We start from the raw sequence: 23,969 nt of genomic DNA on the forward strand, positions 1-23,969 counted from the left end.
TAAAATCTTAAAAAAAAATAATGATGAGGGCAAAAGCCTTACCGTAGTGAGAAGACTGATGAGCAAGAACATTGAAGCCATGAGTATAGATCTCTCTGGAAGCATTGTAAGGACAGGAAGGAAGAAAGATAGCCTGGTAGAGACAGGGTTGGGTTTTTAACCTTTTAATCATATTAATATACATGAGGAAAGATGACATTACTGTTAGAGCCAATCTCAGAGGATATAGGAAGGAAGCAGATTGAATGTGAATGTCGGCTGTTTGTAACTAGATGGAGGGAAAGTTGAGAGAATTCATATCTAGCAATCTCTGTTTTCTTTGTGAATCGGATATTGTCACCAGTTGAGTGATAATAGCAGGGATGGGGCAGAGGACTTTGGGGAAACTATGGAATTGTTGTGTGTAGGAGAAAGGAGAGAATAGGGATGTTTAAAAGAATTGCTCGGGGTGGGGGGGCGCCTGGGTGGCTCAGTCAGTTAAGCATCCGACTCTTGATTTCAGCTCAGGTCATGATCTCAGGGTTGTGAGACTGTGCTTGAGATTCTCTCTCTCCCTCTGTCCCTCTCCCCACCCTTCTCCCTCTCTAAAGATAATAATAATAATAATTAATAAACAAATAAAAGAATTGCTCAGGGGTTTTAGAGGGCAATTCAAGTGGCCACATAGATTAGCCAGTCCTCAGATTATGGATTTTCATCATCAGTGTTCTCCAGGAAATTGCTTCAGTTCTGCCTCAGTTTCTCGTTTCCTTAAAAAGGTTGAATAATGCATGTATGAATAACAGTTTTAAAATAGCAAATATCTAGAGGAATTTAGAAGATTAAAAGGGCTGATGACGCTGTATGTTCTAGGCAATCACTTTTTCTGAAGTATAAAAATAAATTTATAGTGATGACTGCTACTTGAATCTTCTGCTGGTAACACTAGTTCCCTAAATTTTTAGACTTTGAAAGTCTGTAACTATGAAATTACAGACTTTTCTTTTCTGTTTGGTTCTTAGGTAGGAATAGAACAACTGGTCATTGGATGATATCTTATAACATAGTGTTTTGATATATGAAATTGTGATTATAGGAAGAGAAGTCAAAACGGCATATTTCATATTTACCAAATAGTTCAAAACACAAAGTCAAGAAGGAAAGTCTTTCTTTTTCTGTTTTTTTTATCAAGAAGTAAGTTAATACTGTCCATGTGGATTCAATAAAAATATATTAAAGAATATGAGAAAACTACCTGAAGCTAAGACTTAAGAAAAACATGACCTAATGTTAAATATTTTGAAAGCCATCACTGAGAATCTACTGATATTTCTAAGTCAGTTAAAAATTTCCAAACACTTGGGCGCCTGGGTGGCTCAGTCGTTAAACATCCGCCTTCAGCTCAGGTCATGATCCCAGGGTCCTGGGATCGAGTCCCACGTCGGGCTCCCTGCTCCACGGGAAGCCTGCTTCTCCCTCTCCCACTCCCCCTGCTTGTGTTCCCTCTCTCACTATCTCTCTCTCTGTCAAATAAATAAATAAAATCTTTAAAAAAAAAATTTCCAAATACTTTTTATCAATGGAATGAAATAAATCTGTATCTCAGGAGATAACTATACATTATAAAGAGCTCTGAAAGAAATAGGACATTAGTCTTGCTTCTTTGGAGCTACTTATATGTGTTACACAGATTTATTTGGACATTTTATAAAAGTCATTCTATCCTAAAAAATGTGATGTGCTGAAATATACCACCATGTGAATTGCACGAAGGGGAGACCAAGGGAATGAGATACTGATGAGGAATAAATGCACTGCATGAGGTTAAGGGTAATTGCTCAGTTGTGAAATTATTATCCAAGACAGAGCTCTTAGCCCATTCTCTTCTCCCCCACCCTGTATGCCTGAATTCCCAATGACTGCTTCTGAAGCTTTAAGAAAAGAAATATTCAAATATAAATCTTGAGATAAGAAGAAAAAACAGAAAAAGTATTCCTTTTCCATTTTCAAGAGCTGAAATCTCCTCTCATCTCCTCTAGAGCACCTGCATTCGTACCGCGGCCTTCTTAGCCATCCCACATTCTCCAGTAATTAGCGTCTTACTCTAGGAGAAGCGCACGGCTGTGCTCCCGAGGTCTCTTTTCCCACGCCTCCTGTTTGGACTTCTCCTGGTGCACGGAGTGCCAGCTGCACCCCTTAGAACAAAGTTTTCTTTCCTCAACCCCTTTCCTTACACTCCCCCATATTGTCCAATACTGTCCTTCTTGGTGCCCAGTTTTGGGGTTGCCATTGACCCATAACTTTGCAAATGCTTGAATTAGGGCAGGCTTACTGTGAGAAGGAGGTCCTTGTCCCAGAAGCCTCCAGGAATAAAGAGGAACGAAGCTTTCAGAAGCCTCACTGCTGCCTACGTTGCCCTTCCCGTGGAAAATTTTGGCAATCTGGTGAAAGCAGTATGCTGAAGGGGGGGGCTGTATTTTTAAGAGCCTACTTTGTCTGCATACTGATACCCTTTTTCTCCATCTTTAGAAGAACTAAAAAAAACAAAACAAAACTCTTTCCTTTCCCCAATGTTTGGCTTTTCTACTTCTTTGTTACCCGCCCTCCAAAAAATAAAAAACCCTAGGGGTGCCTGGGTGGCTCAGTCGTTAAGCGTCTGCCTTCAGCTCGGGTCATGATCCCAGGGTCCTGGGATCGAGCCCCACATCGGGCTCCCTGCTCTACGGGAGGCCTGCTTCTCCCTCTCCCACTCCCCCTGCTTGTGTTCCCTCTCTTGCTGTGTCTCTCTCTGTCAAATAAATAAAATCTTTAAAAAAAAATAAAAATAAAAAAATAAAAAACCCTAGCTTTTGGTTTTATCTAACACAAAACAGCAATACAGTGCTCTATTACATTGCTTTTCTATCTTTAGGAATCTTAAAAGAGAGTGACTAGCCAGTGATTTGTCAGATAGCCAGGTCTGTTTCTGGTTTGCATGAGCAATGGTGATTCCAAACCGTAGGAGGAAAAAGATGGAAAATGTCTTGGATATTTCAGATTCATGTGAAGCCAAACTGTGTGATCTCCTGCCAGTTTTAGTTTACAAAACTTTCATGATCCCGGATGTGTTTACTTGGACTTTAAGTTTTAATATTACCATTATATTCCAATAGCTTTACTCCCTTAACCCAGCCCGCTAACTGTGGTCAATGGCAGTGTGGATAAAACCAATTACTAGAACAGAAGGACGAGGCTGATCAAGATTCTCTAAGTAGTGTTCATTTCATTATCAATTAAGCCAAGACCAGTGAGACAATTAAATAACTACTCTGCATGAGAAGGAACTTTTTCTTTTTGTTTTTGAAACAAGTTGTTCTTAGAGCCAGTTTCAAAAGAAGTCATGAAAGAAGTCTTTGTTGATATTTCACACTTTCCCAGTGACACTGTAATTGCATATTATAATTTGCAGAAGGCAAAATTTATATAAATTTATATACAGTTTTAAAAAATTTATTAACTTAAAATTATATAAATAACATATAATTAAAATTATATATATGTAACTTATAGAAGAGATCAAGTCTCTTCTGGAAATATGAACCAGAAGAGCATTGGACAGCGTCATGTTTCAGAACTGGACCTTATCCACATTATCTGCTTATATTTATGCTGGGAGCCTCATTGCCAAGGTTTTGTCCCTAAATAAGCATAAAACAGTTACAAACTACACAGAGGTTGGCTGGATATCAAATGTCAATATTTGTTTCATTGCTCTTTTTTCAAAAATATTCTCTATTCTCTATATATGCTGTGGTGACTGGCCACACAGCAAAGTAAAAGAGAATCTTTTGACCCATAAAGGTAATTTAGCAGTTGCCAAAACAGAAAAGCTGATGTCCAGTCAGTAAAATCAGAGGCTAATGCCATTTCACCATAACAATGTGAATGGAATGTTCTGGAATGCACTGGGCTTACGCATCTGAATGCTTCTCAGTAGGTCATTCATTCATTCAGCAAATATTTATTAAATACCTAGTTGTACCCAATGCTGAGTCAATCTCCAGGAGAGTGGTGGGGGACAAAACATAACCCCATCCTTAACCACAAAGGATCCAAACTGTACATGACAATACATGATATACACATGTGAAAAGTTTAATAATAATACAGGACAGTATATGTTTAAGGGCCACACTGGTGGTGAAAACACTGGTATATAGGTATGGCTATGGTGTGTTCAGAGCAGGCCAGTTGAGCTCCAGAAGAGGATCCCTGTTGGGGAGTAGTCTGAAATAAAGGAAATTTGGAGCCAGACTGTGGAGGACACTTACCAGGCTGAGGGCCTTATCCTAGAGATAAGGGGTAACAGGACAGCATTGTGATATGGCAAAACTATTGTTTCCATTAGATATATTGGCTCATCTCATGGCAGAGATTTTAAAGAGGAAGGCTAGAAAGATATTTCAGAAAATGTTATAATAATGCCAACATGAGGAAATAAGGGCTGGGTTAGGGTAGAAGCAGTGGGAATATAAGGCAGGGACAGAATCAAAAGATTACACAAGGAGAAAGGAGAAAACTTTGGTGTCTGTCTGGCTGTCAGGAGGTGAGTTAGAGGCAGGAAACAACAATGACTCAGAGGTTCAGTACTTTTGTTATTGGAAAAATGATAATACTGTTGACAGATACAAAGACATCAAGTGAGGCAGCTGGTTTGGGAAGGTAATGAATGAAGCTCCGTGCACACAAGCTTGGCCATGAGGCAGTGGGAATGGTTTTCGTTGAGTGAGCATCACTGGCCCAGAAGGGAACAGTTCCATCTGTGCAAGTGCCTGAGTTTTATGATAGAAAATAAAGAGAGAAGAGCTGAGGCCTGAGTCTTAGCGATTTTTAACGATCAAGCTGAGAGGAGGAGGGTTAACAAGGAAATGCAGGAAAATCACGACATTGGGGAACAATCAGCAGAGTGTCCCAGCATCCAAGGATAATGAGTTGTGAGTCTGAAGGATGAAATTTTGCAGGGAGGTGACAAAAAGAATGCCCAAGAAGAATGTGAGATCTGGCAATTTTTGGTCTAGACATTCAGGCGTCAGATTATTTTAAGCATCGGTTGTGCTGATTCGTTTTGTTTGGGACTTTAACATCCAACTCTTTTCCTTTCCTGCTTACTTCAGTAGATTTCTTCTTGCCCTTCGTGTACAGTGTAGGAGCTATTTCAGATCACACTAGTCATGCTCCTACTGAATGCCCGGCTAATCTGAACACAACACAACACAACACAACATAATGTATGCTATAATACCAGGTTCTTGTGAGAATTAGATGAACAGCGACCAGAGTTTAGTAAACACTCAATAAAAATTACTTGTGAATTTTCAAGCTTTATGGCATCTGTATGCTTTGTATCTGTGAATCGCCTGAAACTTTCTTCAGGACACTGATACCTTTATTGTTCCAGTGCTCCTCATGAACACTTAGGTCAGCATCATGATACATGAAGTTAAAAGAGGTTTGAGAGCCGTGGTTTTATGAAGAACCTTTGATTCTTAACTCAGAGGCTCCTGTAATTATAGTGCTAATATATTAGATTAAGTAGGCACCACAAACCCAGAACTTCAAAGATGGAAAAGAAATACTGGATTCTCTCTGTTCCTCCCCATGGTTAATGCAGTTCCCTGCTTCCTTTCTCCGTGTCTACCCAAGAAAGAATGCCAGAGTGAAGGCCTTCTGAGTTGTCCCATTTTGCCGTTTAAATGATGTCTTCCTCTCTTTTGGAAAGAACGACCTTAATATTCAGCCAAGTTGCTTGGAAGCAAGTTAAATGGCCTCCAGCACTCACTCCTCTCTTGATAATATTTGGGTGTCTTTTATACTTCTCCATGAAAAGAAAATTTACTGCGTGGCAAGCCAGGCCAGCAAGGTTTTTCAGCAACTTAATTTAGAAGTGAATTATTCTCCTGAATAGACCCATTCTTTGTTTGAATACAGGCAATCTTTTCATGTGCTTCTCAAATAAGCACCCTACTTACCTCTACCTGAGTTTCCATTAGTGTCATTTAATAAAACAAAATGTACTTTTCCCTAATAGGGTTTTCATGCTCTCCAATATGCCACCTCCCTGTTACAGTTCATGCTCTGAGTTCCTTTTATCTAAGTAATAAATCTACAATCTGTGAAACTTGTTCCCAAACTTGAAAGCAAGCTCGCTGTTCTCTTTGGCATAGAATTTAGGTTTTATTTGCCCCCAGATAAGTGTTTCCAGTGGAGAGGTTTGAGACTAAGACTGTTTATGATATTATAAATGAAGTAAAAATGGAAAGTCTTGTCTAGAACTTAAACTATGACATTATAAATCTATCATTTATTTCATCCGCCATTTTTCTTTGGCTTTGAGGGAAATATTTTAGCCATTGAAGTTAATACTTAAGTTAAATGAGGAATATAGGTCATCTCTACTACATGGTAATGATAACTGTTTTATAGAAATATTTATATGGCATGGGTGGTTTTGGTAGTTCTGTTGATAATGACAAAATGAAACAATGAAAGAAGTCAGTGTCAAGATCAGAGACAAAGGGTTGGTCAATTTCTAAGTAGTTTTCAAATTGGAATTTTTAAGAAGGCAATGAAAACAGTAGATGGACAAACCCCCTTAAAATATATATACCAAGTATGAAGGAAAGTGTAAAATTATATAGCTCAGAAATTACAGTATCATTAGCATCTTCAAAAAGAAAGAACAACAAAAAAGAACTTTTCTCTGGAAACTGCCTATTGCTGATAAAATCCAAGCAAGAAACTGTTTTGACCAGTTCCTGTCCTGTGATATAGTCTTAGAATTGCAGTAGAAAAACTGATATTTACTGATTCTCAAAGAAATCAAAGGCACACCCTAAAACCTTTAGTGTGAAATTTGTTATTGATAAGATGAGAATATTGGCTGTCCAGACAAATCCATTAAACCTAGCTGCATAATGCTAAGCAGTCATGCCAACGCTAATTACAAACTCTCTGACACTGAATGTAATGGATTCTGAGGTTGGCAGCCTACTTAATGTGGCCATAGTCAAAAGCATCAACAGGAGACCCAGAGGCTCTATGGAGTTGTTTCTGGACCCTGAGTGAAATTCTTTCAGTTCCACATTCTTTGAACATCAGCAAAAGTTTTTGAGAGACACATTCAGAAGCTACTTTATTACTACATGTTGTTTTCTTAAAGCACACTTTCAAGGAGGGACACCTGGTTGGCTCAGTCAGTTGAGCGACCGACTGCTGATTTTGGCTCAGGTCATGACCTCAGGGTCTTGGGATCGAGCCCCATGTCAGGCTCCGCGCTCAGCACAGAGTTTTCTTGAATTCTCTCTCTCCTTCTGCTCCTCCCCACCCCTCACACTGTCTCTTTCTCTAAATAAATGAAATCTTAAAAAAAAAAAAAGCACACTTTCAAGGAGACAAACAAGAGATAAATCAAATTGTTACATGAGCAGAGTCTCATGAAGTAGAGGTCCAAGAAGAATATTTCATCTATGATCAGATCAGAGAATTATACAGATAGAGCCAATGTTACCATCAGCCACACAGAACTGAAGCAAGATATATAATTAATGTTTGTTTTTAAATAAATGTATTTATTTCACTATAAAAGGCATGGAACCACTTGTAGAAAATTTGGGAAAAAATCAATTAGCATCAATCCTACACAATCATGTTTTAATATGGGTAGCTAGTCTTTCATCCTTTTTCTTATTAACACACACAAAAATTTTTAACTTATATTTAATTGTATTTTTTATTAGTGCCCTTTTGAAGTATATCACCCATATAAATGTAAATTTCACTTATACTGTGATGAAGTTCGAAAATATAATTATGGAACCGCAAATGACAACTTACGGTATTTGAAGCAATCTAGCCACTGAAATGTTTTATTTTCAGCATGCTTTATTTAGTATAGCATGCTCTGTCCACTCAGCTCTTTTCCATCATTATATGTACTGTTAATTCAAGTGTTCAAAATAAGTCTTGGGACGTGGTATGCATTACACAGGTGTTTGTTATGTTATTGTTTGCTAGTTGTTATTACTGTATTAGTAATACAAATAACCCAAAGTTATTAATTATAAGGGCATACAACACTAAATCCTTTCATAATGAAAACTAAAATATGTTTTAGAACAAAATGTTAAGTGATAAACATGATCTAGTACGGCACAGAGATGGTGAAGGTCATTTAAAACACCTGGATTCACAAAACACTAAGAAGGAGCCCACTTTTAATAGTTGTTGGTTTGACGGCAGGGTCAGAAATAATGTTCTCTTTTTCAAGGGCATTCATTCCAAACTGAATTACCTTTCTTGATGACACTCCTTTTTTTCATCAGACTTCTTGTAATCCTCTGCCTTCCTTCAAACAGGGTAGGAGTCGACGGTCTTAAAACTCTTTATCTCAGGGCCCTTCTGGTGAATGAATTTAATAAAATTAATTCACGAAACTTTGTTGCCCATCTAAGGACCCTGCATGGTGGTCATCTGGAACACTGCCACACCCAAAGAAGGGGCCGCAGTGGGAGTTTAGTCAGGTTTCCTGGGGAAACCAGGAAGTGTTTCCTAACACGCTGCAAGTGTCGCCAGTGTCCGCACAAGAGCTAAGATCACCCCTTTGCGTTGTCATCCTCATATGGAATCCTTAGTACCTAATACATTGATACTATGACATAAGGCAAAAAATTGTGTGCATGTCTACCAGGTAGCTCTTAATATCTTCCATACTGGGAAATAAATTTGGTACTGACTATAAGAAAGACCATATTCTATTTTAAACGTCATTCTGGCCCATGTTTATGTAATTCATAATTTAGTTAATTAACCCATCCAAACTCTGCATATCTCTACAGGTAACTGCAGAACCACTCAGCTCGCCTCTCATTTTGGCATCTGCACTATTTATTGATTGTTCTTTATTCCCAAGCAAGAACACATTGTTTCCATCACAAATCCTTTGAATGACCCAGTTGAGAATCAGTTAAGCATCAAAGCTCTCCAGGGAGATTATACTTCACTATTTTCAGTATTTCATGACTATTCAAGTAGCAGGAACCATTTTCTCTACTAGACTTAGTGGGGAAATGAAAATGTTTACAATGTAAAATTTTATAGCGTGTTGTCATATTGCAATGGTGTTTTTACACTTTTAGGCTTTTCTCTCCAGAATTAAATTGAGACCTTAAATGTAAACCTGCCAAAGGGAATGATACTGAAAAATAAATATTCACAGCAAGTTCATTACATTTTGGACTTTCTTATCTTCTTTTGCCAATAGCTTACTGCTTTCATTATCCCGTATGTATTACAGCTTTCCAAATTCTGATCAAAAGACTCACCTCAGCTTTGAAAAGAATTAAACAATGACCCAAGAAGCTGAGATGGGTTTTCTAAGGACCAGTTGCTGATTGTTTTGACACCACTTGTTTCCTTAAGAGCATTTTTTCTCAATCCTTTTAAGAGACAGCAACTAAATAATATTGTTTAAGCTAAAAAGCTACCTTATGGATATTTTGGATAGATGTTATTAATGTTTTTAAAGCATCACTTCTCTCCAAACAGAGTCTAATTCTAGAGTTCTAAAATCCAGAAGGGGGAGTTATGCCTACACAGTTTTTTAGATGTCATGTTTTCCAGATTTCCTGTTGTGAAAAATGTCACTCTCCCATCAGAGGAGTGACCAGTTAAGAAATGCCTTCTCACACTCCATGGTTCCCATGGTACTGATTGTCAATGCCTTTTGTTGTAGGCAGAATACTTCTATGAATTCCTGTCCTTACGCTCCCTGGATAAAGGCATCATGGCAGACCCAACCGTCAATGTCCCTCTGCTGGGAACAGTGCCTCACAAGGCATCAGGTGGGTGGTCTTTGCCTCGGGGCGGCAGGGGGCGGGGGGAGATGTTTACACTTAAAATGTAATGGTGATGGGAATAATATTCAAGATCTGGAAGTCACCCATCAGAAGAATCATGGAATGTTTTCCTGAAGAGATCCGATGAGTTTAGGGCAGCTCAATTATTATGTCCCTACCTCCTTTGGGCAAAAAATTAGGATGGGAGTGACAAAATGGCTGTTTCCTAATTTGCTAAAAACTCAACATAGCCCCAGTTCATAAGCGATTCCAGATTAAAAAAAGAAAGTCACCACATGAGATATATCCGGCCAATAAGTATGAATTAATGTAGTGTCCATAAATGTGGCAAAGATGCAAAGCAAATGATTGGGGGGAAATGGGATACATCGAGAAAAACTTCCCACAAATGAGCATTGTATTAAACAGGAATTTGAAGGAGCGAAGAGACATGGAAAAGTGGGAGAAAAGGGTTAATATTTCAGAACTGATCATCCTTCTCTGCTGAGAAAATATAGTATGGGGTATTTGTTTAGAGCTGTTTGGCCTGCAAAGTAGGAGCTCATGCCTTATCCAATTTGAATTCTAGGAAGGAGTCAAGGCCAGAATTACCACTCCATTCTACAAATTAGAAAATTAAGCTTTCTGAGGCTTCACTGACTTTCCCAAAGTCATATATGAGTAATAAGCAGTGGAGCTGAGATCAGGTTTCATGACTTTCAGAGAAGTACAGAGATCATTTATGTTAACATGGTCAAATACATGTTCATTTCTTTCTGGTCTATGAATATATATTTTTCCATAGTTGTGATAATATTATATATTTAGTTTTGCACTATGGTTTTGTTTTTTTTTTTTGCTTTTAACATTTTAACATAAGCATTTTCCTATGTCATTTTAGATTTTTCCAAAAGTTGTTTTTGATGCCCCTATTATCGATTTTATGAACATACCCATAATTGGTTTACTCGTTCCCTTATTGTGTGTTACTTACATTGTTTTCAGGGTTTTCATACTAGAAATGTCACAATAAACATGTTTTTAAATAGATGGTCACTGAGTAGGAGGCCCTGTTTGTCTTATTCATCACGACTGCCAACACAGGGCCCAGCACAGAACAAGACTTCACAAAATATTTACTGAATTAATGTTTGTACCAAAATCTTGGAGCTCATCTCATTATTTTGTTAAATAGATTCTTAGAAGTACAATTATTGTGTCAAAGGACATGAACTATGAACATTTCAAAAGGCTTTTAGAACAAATTGCCAAAATGCCAAATTACTTTCCACAAAGGTTGTGCCCATTTGTACCCTGGTTAGCAGTGGGAGAGGGCCTAGCTCACCATAACCTCATCAACGTGGGTTATTAATCATGTGAACTATTTTGCTGACTTAAAAAGTGAAAAGAGGTTTCTTAGTGTTCTTTTAATTTGATTTTTTTACTCCAACTGAGGTAGAAGACATTTTCCTGTATCTATTAAATGATGTAAAATGTCTACTGAGCATGCTCATTTTTATATTGAAAATATAAAATAATTTATTGACTGCAAAGCTCACTATATATTAACTATTTACACTTTCTGGCATATTTTTCAGTTTATTATTTATTTTTTTAAGGTGGGGATATGCAGAATCTAAGTCTATGTGATCAAAACTGTCTTTCCCGTTGTCATTTTTTGTTTTTCTTTTTACTTCTGTGCTTGGAAGTTAATTCTTATTCCAAAGAGCAGTTATGTGATAATTTACACATGCTTCTAGTATTTTATCAAAATTTCTTTTGGCAATAGTATGACATAGGGCTCTCATTGAATTATTTTCCTGAGTATTCAGCTTTTCCAGTGTGAGAGGTTGAATTGATTCAAGATATGCCTTTTATTTCACATTAAGTTCTTCCATACAAAGAATTTTAGAGTTTACTATTTGTTCTAATAGTGCAATATTTTTAGTTTTATAACATTTTTAAATAACTGATATCATAACCCTGTCCTTTTTAAAAAAAAAATTAGTCTTATTCTCTTAGCGGAATGTTAGAATAACTTTGATATCAAATGAAAATCTCAATAAGCACTCATATAAATCTATACAATAATTAGGAAATCAGATAGCCTTGAAAAGTCCATTTTCAGGTTGCAATCATCTACTCCTTCTGGTGGATCTCTATTATCACATCCCAGCACTGGAAGAGCTGCAGACGAAATAAGCAGAGTTTTTTCTTTTTTCTTTTCTTTTTTTTTTTTTTTTTATGCTTCAGATATCTAATTAAACCTTCTTCTCATTTATTTTTTTAATTTTATTTTATTATGTTATGTTAGTCACCATACATTACATCATTAGTTTTTGACGTAGTGTTCCATGATTCATTGTTTGTGTATAACACCCAGTGCTCCATGCAGTACATGCCCTGCTTAATACCCATCAACAGGCTAACCCATCCCCCCGCTCCCTTCCCCTCTAAAACCCTCAGTTTGTTTCTCAGAGTCCATAGCCTCTCATGGTTCGTCTTCCCCTCCGATTTCCCCCTCCTTCATTTGTCCCTTCCTACTATCTTCTTTTTTTTTTTAACATATAATGTATTATTTGTTTCAGAGGTACAGGTCTGTGATTCAACAGTCTTACACAATTCACAGCGCTCACCATAGCACATACCCTCTCCAATGTCTATCCCCCAGCCACCCCATCCCTCCCACCCCCCACCACTCCAGCGACCCTCAATTTGTTTCCTGAGATTAAGAATTCCTCATATCAGTGAGATCATATGATACTTGTCTTTCTCTAAGCAGAGTTTTTTCAGTTTCCTGGCATAAGTACCCATGTAGGTGTAGACAGCAAGAGTGTGAATTTGGGTTTCTCTTGGGTCATCCCAGTGTTGAAGTTACAACTAGCAGCCCTTCCAGAGTATTTGCTTCCAATCCAGATGGGTTTGGGGTTCTAGGAAGTTCCTATGAAGGAATGAGGCCTTGAATTCTGGAGATAAACTCACCTGAGATTTGTAGCCCCAAGGCTATGGATATCCCATTCCAGATCCATGGGCATCCCTATTCCACACAGATGGCATTGCTACTGTAATCACATACCGCTACATCACGGAGACAAGAACATTCTTGGAGTATGGCCATTACTCATTCTCATGCCATGTCACACTGTGTTTCTTTTTAGTCAAAGATAATTTTTTTATTAAATTTTCTTGATCATATTTTTTGTTCTTTCTTTTTAGAAGCAGCCAGGAATAAAACAAATACATAATATATCTCAATTTCCATTTTATATTCTTAAATTTTTCCTTTGTCATTTTCTGATTATTAAAGGAATACAAGCCCATTGTAGCCCATTAAATAACTAAATTAATTATACAGTTACACCTGCTCAACTTCCAATAAATCTTGCATCTTTGGGTTTCCAATTTAATGCTTGTATCCTAAATCTTCCCAGCCTTATTCATTTTAGTGTCTAGTAAAAAAGAAATTCTATTTCTTCAGATATTTAAACAATCCAATTTTGAATATATGATGTGACAATATTTTAATACACCATGCTGAGATAAAACTTCAATTTCTAATAATCTAGAATCTTTATAAATAATAAAATTTAGGGGGAAAGTAATTGATGCTTTGGACAAGGTAGGAGTAAAAAGACTAAGCCTTCTTCTGGGCTGAGGTGACTTGCGCATGTGTGTGTGTGCACGCACACACACACACTGCATGTACAACCCCACCCCCCCTGCATATAGGGTTTTGAAGGCAGATGTAGGATTTGTTCGCAGAAATGCAGGTGCAAGAAGTTTATGGGAATTTTAGCTCATTGCAGGGCAGTTATTCATTAGCCTTATTAGCTCAGTCCCCACAGTAGGAGCAGTAAGGGTACCTTGAATTATTAAAAAGTAACCAAATCAGTGTGTCTTTGCCCCTAAACATCCAGGTAGTATTCATTATTCTACTGGTCTATTTTATACCCTCACACTGCTAAGTTGTTCTTTCATCCACCCAGACTCCTCAATGCCAAAACATTGCATGAAAAAGAAAACTCTTGATCTTTAACAGTTATGAAGTGCCTGCCTTCTGGCATCTGAAGAAAACAAAAACAGGAAATACAAACTGCAGGTTGCTTCAGTAAAACTGGATAACAAAAAACAGTTCCCATCAAGCCAAGGCTTTACCTCTTTGAACACTATTTCTGTCAGACCATGAAACCAACAGAGCAGGCTTGTTTCTCAACCAAAGACTTCCAGGAATTCCATGTCTAGAAATTTTTCAATAGGTGCTAATGCTGGAGGGACCCCAGACCTTAGGAAAGAGTGAAGCCCAGGGAAGGGGCTCAGTATTTGCTGAGAGAATGAATGGCGGCCAGCACAGCTTGGGACACTGATGACTATATTGTGATCTTGTGATCGCACAGCGAATGGTGGTCACGTGGTGCCGCGGATGAGCTCTCTCTCCTCTCTCATCTCTTCCCTCATCAGGGCAGTGGCTCACGTGACTGGAGGCCCCCATCCCAGTGCGGAAGAGGAATACATTGGCTGTTTACTTCTATATGAGTTTAGTTTGTGTGCAGTCAGCTGCACATCAGTGTGTACTTGAACACCCTGTGAGTTACGTGCAATCTGCTTTAGTTTTTCTGAGTTGTTTTAATTTACCTCAGCTTCAGTTATACAATCTACACTGCCCTGGAATTCACAACATCTGGACTAATTTCATCTAGCTTTTGGTAAAAGTGGCCCTCTACTCATATGCTTATTGTTGCAAAAACACAACGTAACTGTCACGTTTCTGTTATTTCTTGGAAGTAGGGCATCTGTGCTTTTTCTTCGAGATCTCTTTTTCTTTGTGTGTGTGTGTTTTTCTGCATGCACACTGTTCATGTCTTATTCTCTGTATCTCCCCCTGTCTATGGTGAATTTCTGTCTATTTATGTGTATGTGTGCTGGTATGTGTACAAGTGTGTGCCTGTGTGTATAAAGGTGTGTGGGTGTGTCTCCCACAAGGTTTATCTCTGTCAGTGCTTAGTTTGTGATGAACATGCTAGGTGCTGAAATTACAAAAACAAATAAGATATGGTCCTTGCCTTTGAAAATCTCATCCTTAGCGAAGGATGCAGAATCATAATTAAATCATTATATTATAAGCAATCATATATAGAGGTGTTGGTGAAATACGTAAGTGAAATGATTTAGGCAGGGGGTGTTAGGGAAGGTTACAGAGAGCAAGTGCTGTTTCATTTTGGTCTTGAAAGATGAGTAATAGGACATTGGACAGAAAAGAAGAGAAAGAATATTCCAAGCAGCAGGATGGGGGTGTGGAGTCAGGACAATGCGGCCAAATACCACATGTTGAGGAACAGAAAGAAATCTAGTTTGGGTAGAGCACAAGTTGCACAAAAGTCAATTACTAAAGCTGAGGCTAACTAAAGTCAGGTATTGTTTTTTGGTTTTGTTGTTGTTGTTTTTATTTGGGGGGGAGAGGCAAAGGGAGAGGAAGAGACAGAATCTTAAGCAAACTCCCTGCTAAGCACAGAACCCACTGTGGGGCCTGATCTCACAACCCCAAGACCATGACCCAAGCCGAAACTAAGAATCAGACACTCAACTGACTGAGCCACCCAGGCACCCAGGTGGTTTTTTTTTAAGCAAATTTTTTGGGAACACTTTAAAAGGTATAATTACAATTCTTATTACTTGAATGGTCTTATAGATAAAATTTATAAGCAGAAAGGAGGACAGGTAGAATTTGCACAAAAAAATAAAATTTCTATTTCATGTTTTAACACTGAAAAATAGGCAAGTGTAATTAGTGTAATTTACGTATCTTTTATTAATTTTTACTTTTATTTTAAAAGTTAATTCACGGAAACTCATAAACTAGGTATCTCCTAACTTTTAAACTTTATTTCCTGGTTCCTTTCAAATCATTCTGTATTGAGCTTCAGACCATAATTATGTTGACATACCTCCTGTTTCAAAAGAGATAGGTATGTGTTGGTAAAACTTTTCCACCTGGGCTGAGGGAATTTGTGATGTGTTCATTTTTAATTGAAGTTGCATTTGTTAAGTTGTGATTATAAATATGTAAAGAAAATAAGCACAGTTTTAAACCTCGAGTGTTAGATCTTTAAAAGATGAAGAAGGAAAATATTTCATATGAATATTAACATGAATTGGACATAATTTTAGATTAGTACAATAATTCTTAGAGATAGCTTTCCTATTGGTTTACTAAGAGAATAAAGATGCTACATCTTTAGTTCTCTGCCAAGATTGCCTAAAGTTTTTCATTCAAAAATATAAAAGACTTTTTTTTCTTTTGCATTTGACAGAATTAAGCATAACTATGCTACATGAGTGAGTGCTTTGATGAGTTTTTTGTTGTTGTTGTTGTTGTTTTTGAGAGAGGGAAAGAGAGAGGGTTGGGGCAGAGGGAGAGGGAGGGAGAGAATCTTAAGCAGGCTCTATACTGTGTGCAGAGCCGGAAGCAGGGCTTGATCCCATGACCCCGAGACCATGACCTGAGCTGAAACCAGGAGTCAGATGCTCAACCCACTGAGCCACCCAGGTGCCCCAGGAAGTGCCTTTTTTAAGTAGGCTGCGAAGTGGAGGCTGAATAAGGTCCAGGAAAAAGATGCACCTGGAAAATAATAGTTCGGCTGATGACAGTGGTGAGAAAATTCGGAAAGTTTTATCTCTGAGAATCCTTTCAGGTTCTTCCATCCTTTTATGCCTCAGGGCAGTTTATTGACCTCCCCATCCATGCAAAAGATTCATGAGAACAATTAACAAAATTTTAGAACTGAACCAAGTGAAAATGCACTGGAAGAGTTAACAATTGAAAGAAATTTGTCAACCCTTTTGCTTCTTTTTGAAATGTAAGTCCCTACAGTGGATTTTTGTGTTTTGTAAATTGGCATTTTCATGTATAAGATTTCATTAAACCAAGGCTTTCAGCGGGGAAAATTTTACTTTGAAACTTCAGACACAATTTTGGTTTTCTCTCTCTTTTTACTTCTGTTAAAATGTCTAAATACCATTTAATTGATTATTTGCAATGCTCAGATCTCAAGATTCAGGAGAACTGGAAATCCATATTATTTTGAGAATGGCACTTTAATAAACACGACAATGCCAAAGCCTTGAGAAGGGTTTTTGGTTGTTAAGCCCATTAAGAAGATTATATGACCAGGTCATGTGCAACACCTTATGGAAGAGCATACCAATTTCCAAATCATTCCTTCTTATAAACCTAGGGGAAAGGTTTATGAAAACTCTAAAGGAAAAGGATTTTTCTTGCCTTGGGATGATTTCCCCAATCTTGGCAGTAACAATAACCTGCCATATAGAAACAAAATGAAGCAAAATTTCTAGTATCTACCTATTAGCAAAATTTATTCCTGTTTATAAGGAAGAACTAGAGCCTATTGTATCAGCTAGATCAGTATCCCCCAGTGGATATGTTATGATAATCCAGTTGATTTTAGGGGGCTCAGTCAGTTAGGCATCTTCACTCTTGATCTCAGCTCAGGTCTTGAGCTCAGGGTCGTGAGTTCCAGCCCCACAGCAGGCTCCATGCTGAACATGGAGCCTACTTTAAAAAAAAAAAAAAGAAGAAGAAGAAATTTACATAATCAATCTCTTAGCCAATGACCTGGTCCATTTTCCACCCACTGACTTGTGGGTATTCCACAACTGGTGGCCTCCTTGCTCTCCCAGTACACCATCATCGTTAGTTGCCACTCTTTGCTAAGTCAACATCTACATACTCCCAAGTGATCATTACACTCACACACACACATGCACACAAATGGCTCATTCTTAGGAACCTAAACCATTAGATATAAGCTTATTTTATCACACCAAACTCCCTTCTAGATCCCCAAGATATGAACACTTCTTAATATTAACAAGTAGCCTGAGAAAATATTAGCTTTACTAACTCAATCCAATAATTGGAGTCTAGTCTGAGTTGTAGAATATTTCCAAAGAAAATATTGTGTCACTTTTTACAGAGTAAAAATAAACTAGTGCCTATGGGTCCTTATTTAATAGATTCTGGAATACTGTTTTTTAGCTCTTTTTGGATTATATGGAGTCTGGTGAAGGTGCCCACAAGGTTTCCTTCCCTAATTAATCAGTCTGTGCTACCTATTTGCACCTTTAATTTTTAGAGAAAAAAATTTTTTTTTCAAGATAGTACAAGCCCAGACTACGAACAAAATATCCCAGATTCCATATTAGAAGGGCACAAATTAATGAGTCATTCATTCTTTCTCCACCCAGCATGATATGTAAGTTCTGTGGAGAATGCCCATATGATCAAAATACAGTCTCTACTCTGGTGGAGATACAAGAATATCAAATAATGAAAGTGAACATTTTTGCTTTGCTTTTTGTCTCTCTTACCAAGATTTCTATACAACTGGAATCAACTAGATAAACTGTTTCTCTATACTTGCTTTTTCCTTAGTTGTTCAAGTTGGTTTCCCGTGTCTTGGAAAACAAGATGGAGTGGCAGCATTTGAAGTGAATGTGATTGTAATGAATTCTGAAGGCAACACCATCCTACAGACGCCTCAAAACGCTATCTTCTTTAAAACATGTCAACAAGGTAATCAGTGATCACCATCAAGAGAAGGCTCATAAGGCTTCCAGGTGTGATGTGGGTAAAAAGATAGATAGATAGATAGATGATAGATAGATAGATAGATAGATAGATAGATAGATAGATAGATAAATTTTTTGGTATTATTATTGTAACCACACCAATGGGTGGAGGGGCTGGTTACTACAGGGTCCAGTATAGTACTAAGAGATTTTCTCTTCTATGACACCACTCACAATTTTAGGAACTCCCAATACCCCTTTAAAAGCCCTCTCTTCTACCTCTCTCCTTCCCCTCCTCCAACACCATCTTTGGGAGTCCCCAACCTCATAGCAAGGTTGCCAGTCATTACCAGCATCTACCATCTATTAGGGCAATACCACTCATACCCCCACCACAAGCTTGGTGCTGCTGACCTCCCCGGAGGACAGGGTACCACCATCACACCAGCAATCTCTGCCAGACAAAGGCATCTCGCCCTGATGCCCATGTAAGCATGAAGGCCTAGATTTTTTTCCCATCTTGATACAAGGTTTTCCAGCACAGAATTTAAACTCTGGAGGCTTTCAGTGCTCTAAAGATGAACCAAAAGGCCATTCCACCCTCTGAAAGTGAACATTGTGGGTCTTATCATTTATTTCAGTGTGAATTTAAGAAGGTACAATAGATTGATAGGTGGGGATGAAGGCAGAATAAAGCTTGCTTTGCCTTCTTCCATGAGCCCCCTACTGTTGGAAGTAGAATTGAGAGAAGCAAAATCTGACTTTGATGAGGATTTAGTGAAGCACAAGAGGTATAGAGAGAATATAGGTAGAAGTTATCAGTATTCAGTAAATGATGGTCATCGGTGCGCTGGGGGGACAAGTCACCACGAACCTCTTCGTGCTCGCTGTAATTCACCCAACACAATTTCAGAGGTGTCCATATAACCTTGTTTCTTGTTGGTGAAGCCGAATGCCCAGGAGGGTGCCGAAACGGAGGCTTTTGCAATGAGAGACGCGTCTGCCAGTGTCCTGATGGATTCTATGGCCCTCACTGTGAGAAAGGTAAAGAACGGAGAGAGCCAGCTACCCTCGCTTGCTTCCTAATGAAATTGATGCCACACAAGAGCCCCACATATGCTTTTTTAACACAGTCCTTGGAATTATTTTTGTGGTCATATCATAAGGATTGGTAAAATCTTAAAGAGCCACAGAAGAGCAGTTGGAAAGTACTTCTAAGAGTGGTTTTCTGTTAAATCCAATATATGGTGACAGGGGCAGAGAACGTTAGCACAATGTTTACATTCTTTGTGGCCACTACCCCCCCCCCCAATTTACTATTATATACACTATGCTTTGGCATAATCTTATGAAAGGTTTGAAGTTTTTCTCCTCCACTTACATTGGATTTAAAAAGCTAATATTACAATTGATTTGACAATATATACTCCAATTAAAAGTAGCTTGATTTACAACTAAGTCTACACCTGAGTTAGGAAGTTGCTATAAGGCAAAAAAAAAAAAAAAAAAAAAAGGTGAAAATCATTTGTATTGTAAGTACATCTATCTCAGTGAAATTACTATTATATGAAAGAGTTAAAGAGGAAAATGTGGACTAACCTCAGGATGCTCAAATACCAAGAGCTTATTTGATGAGAGTGAGCAAGATATTTTTCATCTTCAAGACATAAGAATTTTTCTTGTCTGCATATATTTTGGAATTAGAAGATCTAGGAAATAGGGCAGGGAAAAATATTTACAGTCTTAAGAAAGCCATGTCTTAGTCAAATTAATGATTCTAGACAAATTTTCATCAGCCACTGAAATGGAACAATTCCAAAATTCTCATCTATGAAATTGGTAAAAAAGAAAAAAGGCCTCATTTACAATTCACAAATAATGTTTAATATAGCAAACCTGTATCTCTAAAGACTTTAAAGCCAACCACAAAGATCAAAAATGTAGAGCTATTGTATTATTGATATTTCCAAAATGTTCCTTCCCTAAAACCCTACTTGGCCTTAATCAGAGCTCTCTCTCTCTCTCTCTCTCTTAGCCCTTTGCACACCACGGTGTATGAACGGTGGGCTTTGTGTCACTCCTGGGTTCTGCATCTGCCCACCTGGATTCTATGGAGTCAATTGTGATAAAGGTAACAGTTTCTTTCTAAGAACAAGGTTCTTTTTACTTTTTAAATGTTTAGTTAAAAGAAGTATATTTGATATATCATCACTCTCTGTAATAGCTCTGTAAATAGGGTATAACACTTCATTGGCTGCTATAATAACTTTAACCCCAAATTTTAGTGTAGTTCAACACACTTGAAGTTTGTTTGCACTCATAGAATGCTCCAGTGTAGGAATCCCTACAGTGGGCAGGGCAGCCCTTCACGCTGTGATTTGGGGGCCCAGGCACCTTCCACCTGTGGTCCCGCCTAGAGCTCTGGAGCTCTCTGGAACCAGTCAATGGGCAGAGAAGGAGATTGGGGTAGACACTACTTTAAAAAAAAAAAAAAAAAAAAAACAACAACCCTGTTCCAGAAGTGATCCCCAAAACTTCCACACCTATTCTATTCCATGGAGAGGAATTCGCCTCGTGGTCCTACTAGGTGCCCGTCCCAGATGCAGGCTGGAGAGATGTCATCCCTGGCTGGACAGCTGTCTCCCATGGACAACTTGATGGGAGGGGAGCATGGATTTTTGTGTGCCACGTGGGGTTTGGGTATATCTTAAATCCGTTTTATGGGTGAGCTTCGAAGACTGAAATGAAAGCACCTGCTCCACATTTCCCAACTGACCGGCAATTCAATGGTCTGCTCACAGAGGACAGCCCTGAGAGATAGTTTCCCTCCTTCCTGTGACGTAACATCGTAGCCAAGCTTACTCTCAGAAAGTGGGTTCAAACTTGGCTCTAAAATACTCAATGGACCACAGGCTTTATGAGATACCTATTTGTTTTGCCCAGTTCACATCTTTTATGGGGAAGAAAAATAATATTATGCAAAGTGCATGTATTTAATGACATTATCCTTGTGTCAAAAATGCTAATTGCATGAGTAGAGCCCTGTTTTTTTAAAATAAATACATGCCGTAAAAAAGAAAGATGTGTTAGTTTTGAGAAGTGTCTCTTTAGTGATCATGCAGTCAGCACCAATTAAGATGGAAATGAACCGCTTTTTAAAAAAGAAGGAAAAACTCCAAGAAGAATCCCTCAGCATGAGTCAGAAGAATAACTTACAGGTGTCTGCTCTTTGATACATAAAGTACTTCGCACCTTTATCTGATTTTACATTCAACAGCCTTTTGAGATATGTAAAGCTGTATCTGCTTCATTCTCAGAGAAGCGAGATGAGGTTTACGGAGCTTCAATAGCTTGACCCGAACTCGCATCTTCTGCTGTACTGTGTTGTTACCCAGCCTACCTGTTCGGGTCCCCATTCCTCCACAAGTGACTCTGCCTCTGGGCTGACGACTTGATCTCTCTGTGGGTCACACTTTCCCCGTCTCTAAATTGGGAATTAAGCCACTGCCCCTGGCTCCCCAGCCCCAAGCTAATCGAGAGAATACATGAGACCATCTCTCTACCTTTTATTTTTAAGTGATGTAAAACTAGAGTATTTGGATTTAACACAATCTTAAAGTTTGGATTCATAAAGGTTAAGCATTAAGGACAAGATAAGAACAGCCAGTGAGTAAAAAAGTTTCTTTTTATTTGTCGAAATTTAGCACTCAGCATCTCTGCTCTTCCAAAATTGGGTAATTCTTGACACAGAATTAAGCTCAGATTATCACAAAACTGTTAGGAAATAGAGCAAATCTCCTTCAGAGATTTGGATGAAGAACTCAGGAACGAACAAGTTTAAAGAGATCATTTGTGAGGGCTGCTTGCTGAGATGTGATCGTCATCAGCATTGAACAATGGAGTACCAACTGTAATGTTTTTCTAACTCTACGGAGTCACAAACACTGCGTGGTCACTGTTGAAGGAAAGCATGTGTATTCCAGTATGTTTTACATTTTGTAATATTTTACCTTTCAGATGAAAGATTTTTCCCTACTTGTTAGACTCCAGTAATTGTATTATTATTATTATTCTTTTGGAAAGTCTGTTGAAATTCCACTTGGTCTCATTGGAGATCTGGGAATATTAAAAAATAATGGTTTTTACTACCTCAACAAAGAGATGCATTTATCATCCAGGAGGGAGTATAGAGCTTCTGAAAAATGGTTTAATTACTGGCACAGAGCTAGAGCTGAGCACAACATATTTGAAGCAACATTAAAGATTAACTTTCAGTGGCTCTTGGGACTTCTGTTGCAAACTTTAGGAAATGAGTAGTTAAGCCCTGGCCCGGCATGCCCTCAGCCCCAGTGAAAGTTAGCTGGTGTCTCACGTTCATTTTCCTAGTCCAGAATTATTGCACAAGAGAAAGGTAGAGAAGCTTGTAAAGTATTATACAAATACTAAGAGCAGGGCCACATTCTTTAACTAGCTTTGTCATCATTCCGTGATTTCCAATTCAGCTCCCAGGTTCACTGCCTTCTATTCGTTAGAAGGGATAGTGCCCAGAGGGCTCTGGCCAAGCAGACCCTGATCCTGATGTTTTCTCATCTCTTCTTAATTCCCCAGGAGAAACAGGGACAAGTAGGGAGACAGAATCACACTTGCAAAAACAACTAACTATAAAGCCGTAACAATCCTAACAGCAAGTAGCAAGGAGGAAGCCCAAAGAGCTGGTTCTCCTAAATCCTAAATTCTATACCCAAATGCTGCCGCTCCCCTCTGTATCGGGAGGCTGGGTTTGCCAAAACAATAGGGCATTGCCTTAAGATGGGAGATACTTGTGATTTTAAACAAAAAGCTCTATCATTTAAGAAGCATGATATTTGCAGAACATGCCGGTTGGACTTCTTTTCCACAAAGAAAGCATACACATAACTTTTGGATCTCCTCTCTCATTTTCCTACTGGAAGCTTACTTCAGCATTTGTTCATCTGTAGCCAGCTTTGGCCTGTTTTATATAGGACAAGAACAAATAGGCCCTATAACTGGAATTGCTGAGACTCCAAGCTCTCATTTTCCTCTCCTTTATAGAAGGAGCCAACTTGTCTATTTTTAGCTACTTGCTCTACCCTCGTCCCCATTTTTGTCCTCCCTTTATTTTAGGTGTGAGCAGTGAAATTCCAGAAGTTGACACGAAGACAGGGTTTAGGATGAATCACAAACAGTAGGATTATTACCTGGAAAATCTAGTTAATTGGACTCCCACAATAATCTGTCCAAGTAGCTGCTGCTGTTCCCCTGCGAATGGGATCTGAGGAGGATTGACAGTCTGTCCTTTTCCGAACACCAGCACTCCTTCCTCCAAATGTCCTAAAAGTCTGTTTTTTTAAATCCCTATTACATAAGATGAATCTCTGTTCTCATTCTGAAACAAAAAAAAAGTTGCTTTCTCCTTTGCCGGCTCCTAGTATTTATGGCCTCTCTCCCTTTCATCCATCCTAAAGTAAGTTTTCCCTTTTTTACTCTTCTTTTAGCTTCAAAAAATACTTT

The 23,969-nt window shown here is 38.3% G+C and overlaps 1 protein-coding gene across 1 annotated transcript in view; it reads left to right on the forward strand.

Annotated features, from left to right (window-relative positions):
- The window catches only part of WIF1 (WNT inhibitory factor 1), a 67,066-nt gene that overhangs the window by 31,399 nt on the left and 11,698 nt on the right, over window positions 1-23,969 (forward strand). The window contains exons 3-6 of the mRNA XM_032421029.1: window positions 9,749-9,857; window positions 18,301-18,441; window positions 19,386-19,481; window positions 20,473-20,568. Of these exons, the coding sequence (XP_032276920.1) occupies window positions 9,749-9,857; window positions 18,301-18,441; window positions 19,386-19,481; window positions 20,473-20,568 (442 nt within the window). The remainder of the gene's footprint in view (window positions 1-9,748; window positions 9,858-18,300; window positions 18,442-19,385; window positions 19,482-20,472; window positions 20,569-23,969) is intronic.

The sequence above is a fragment of the Phoca vitulina genome, unplaced genomic scaffold (assembly GCF_004348235.1).
Source record: "Phoca vitulina isolate PV1807 unplaced genomic scaffold, GSC_HSeal_1.0 scaffold23, whole genome shotgun sequence".
Taxonomy (NCBI): Eukaryota; Metazoa; Chordata; class Mammalia; order Carnivora; family Phocidae; genus Phoca; species Phoca vitulina.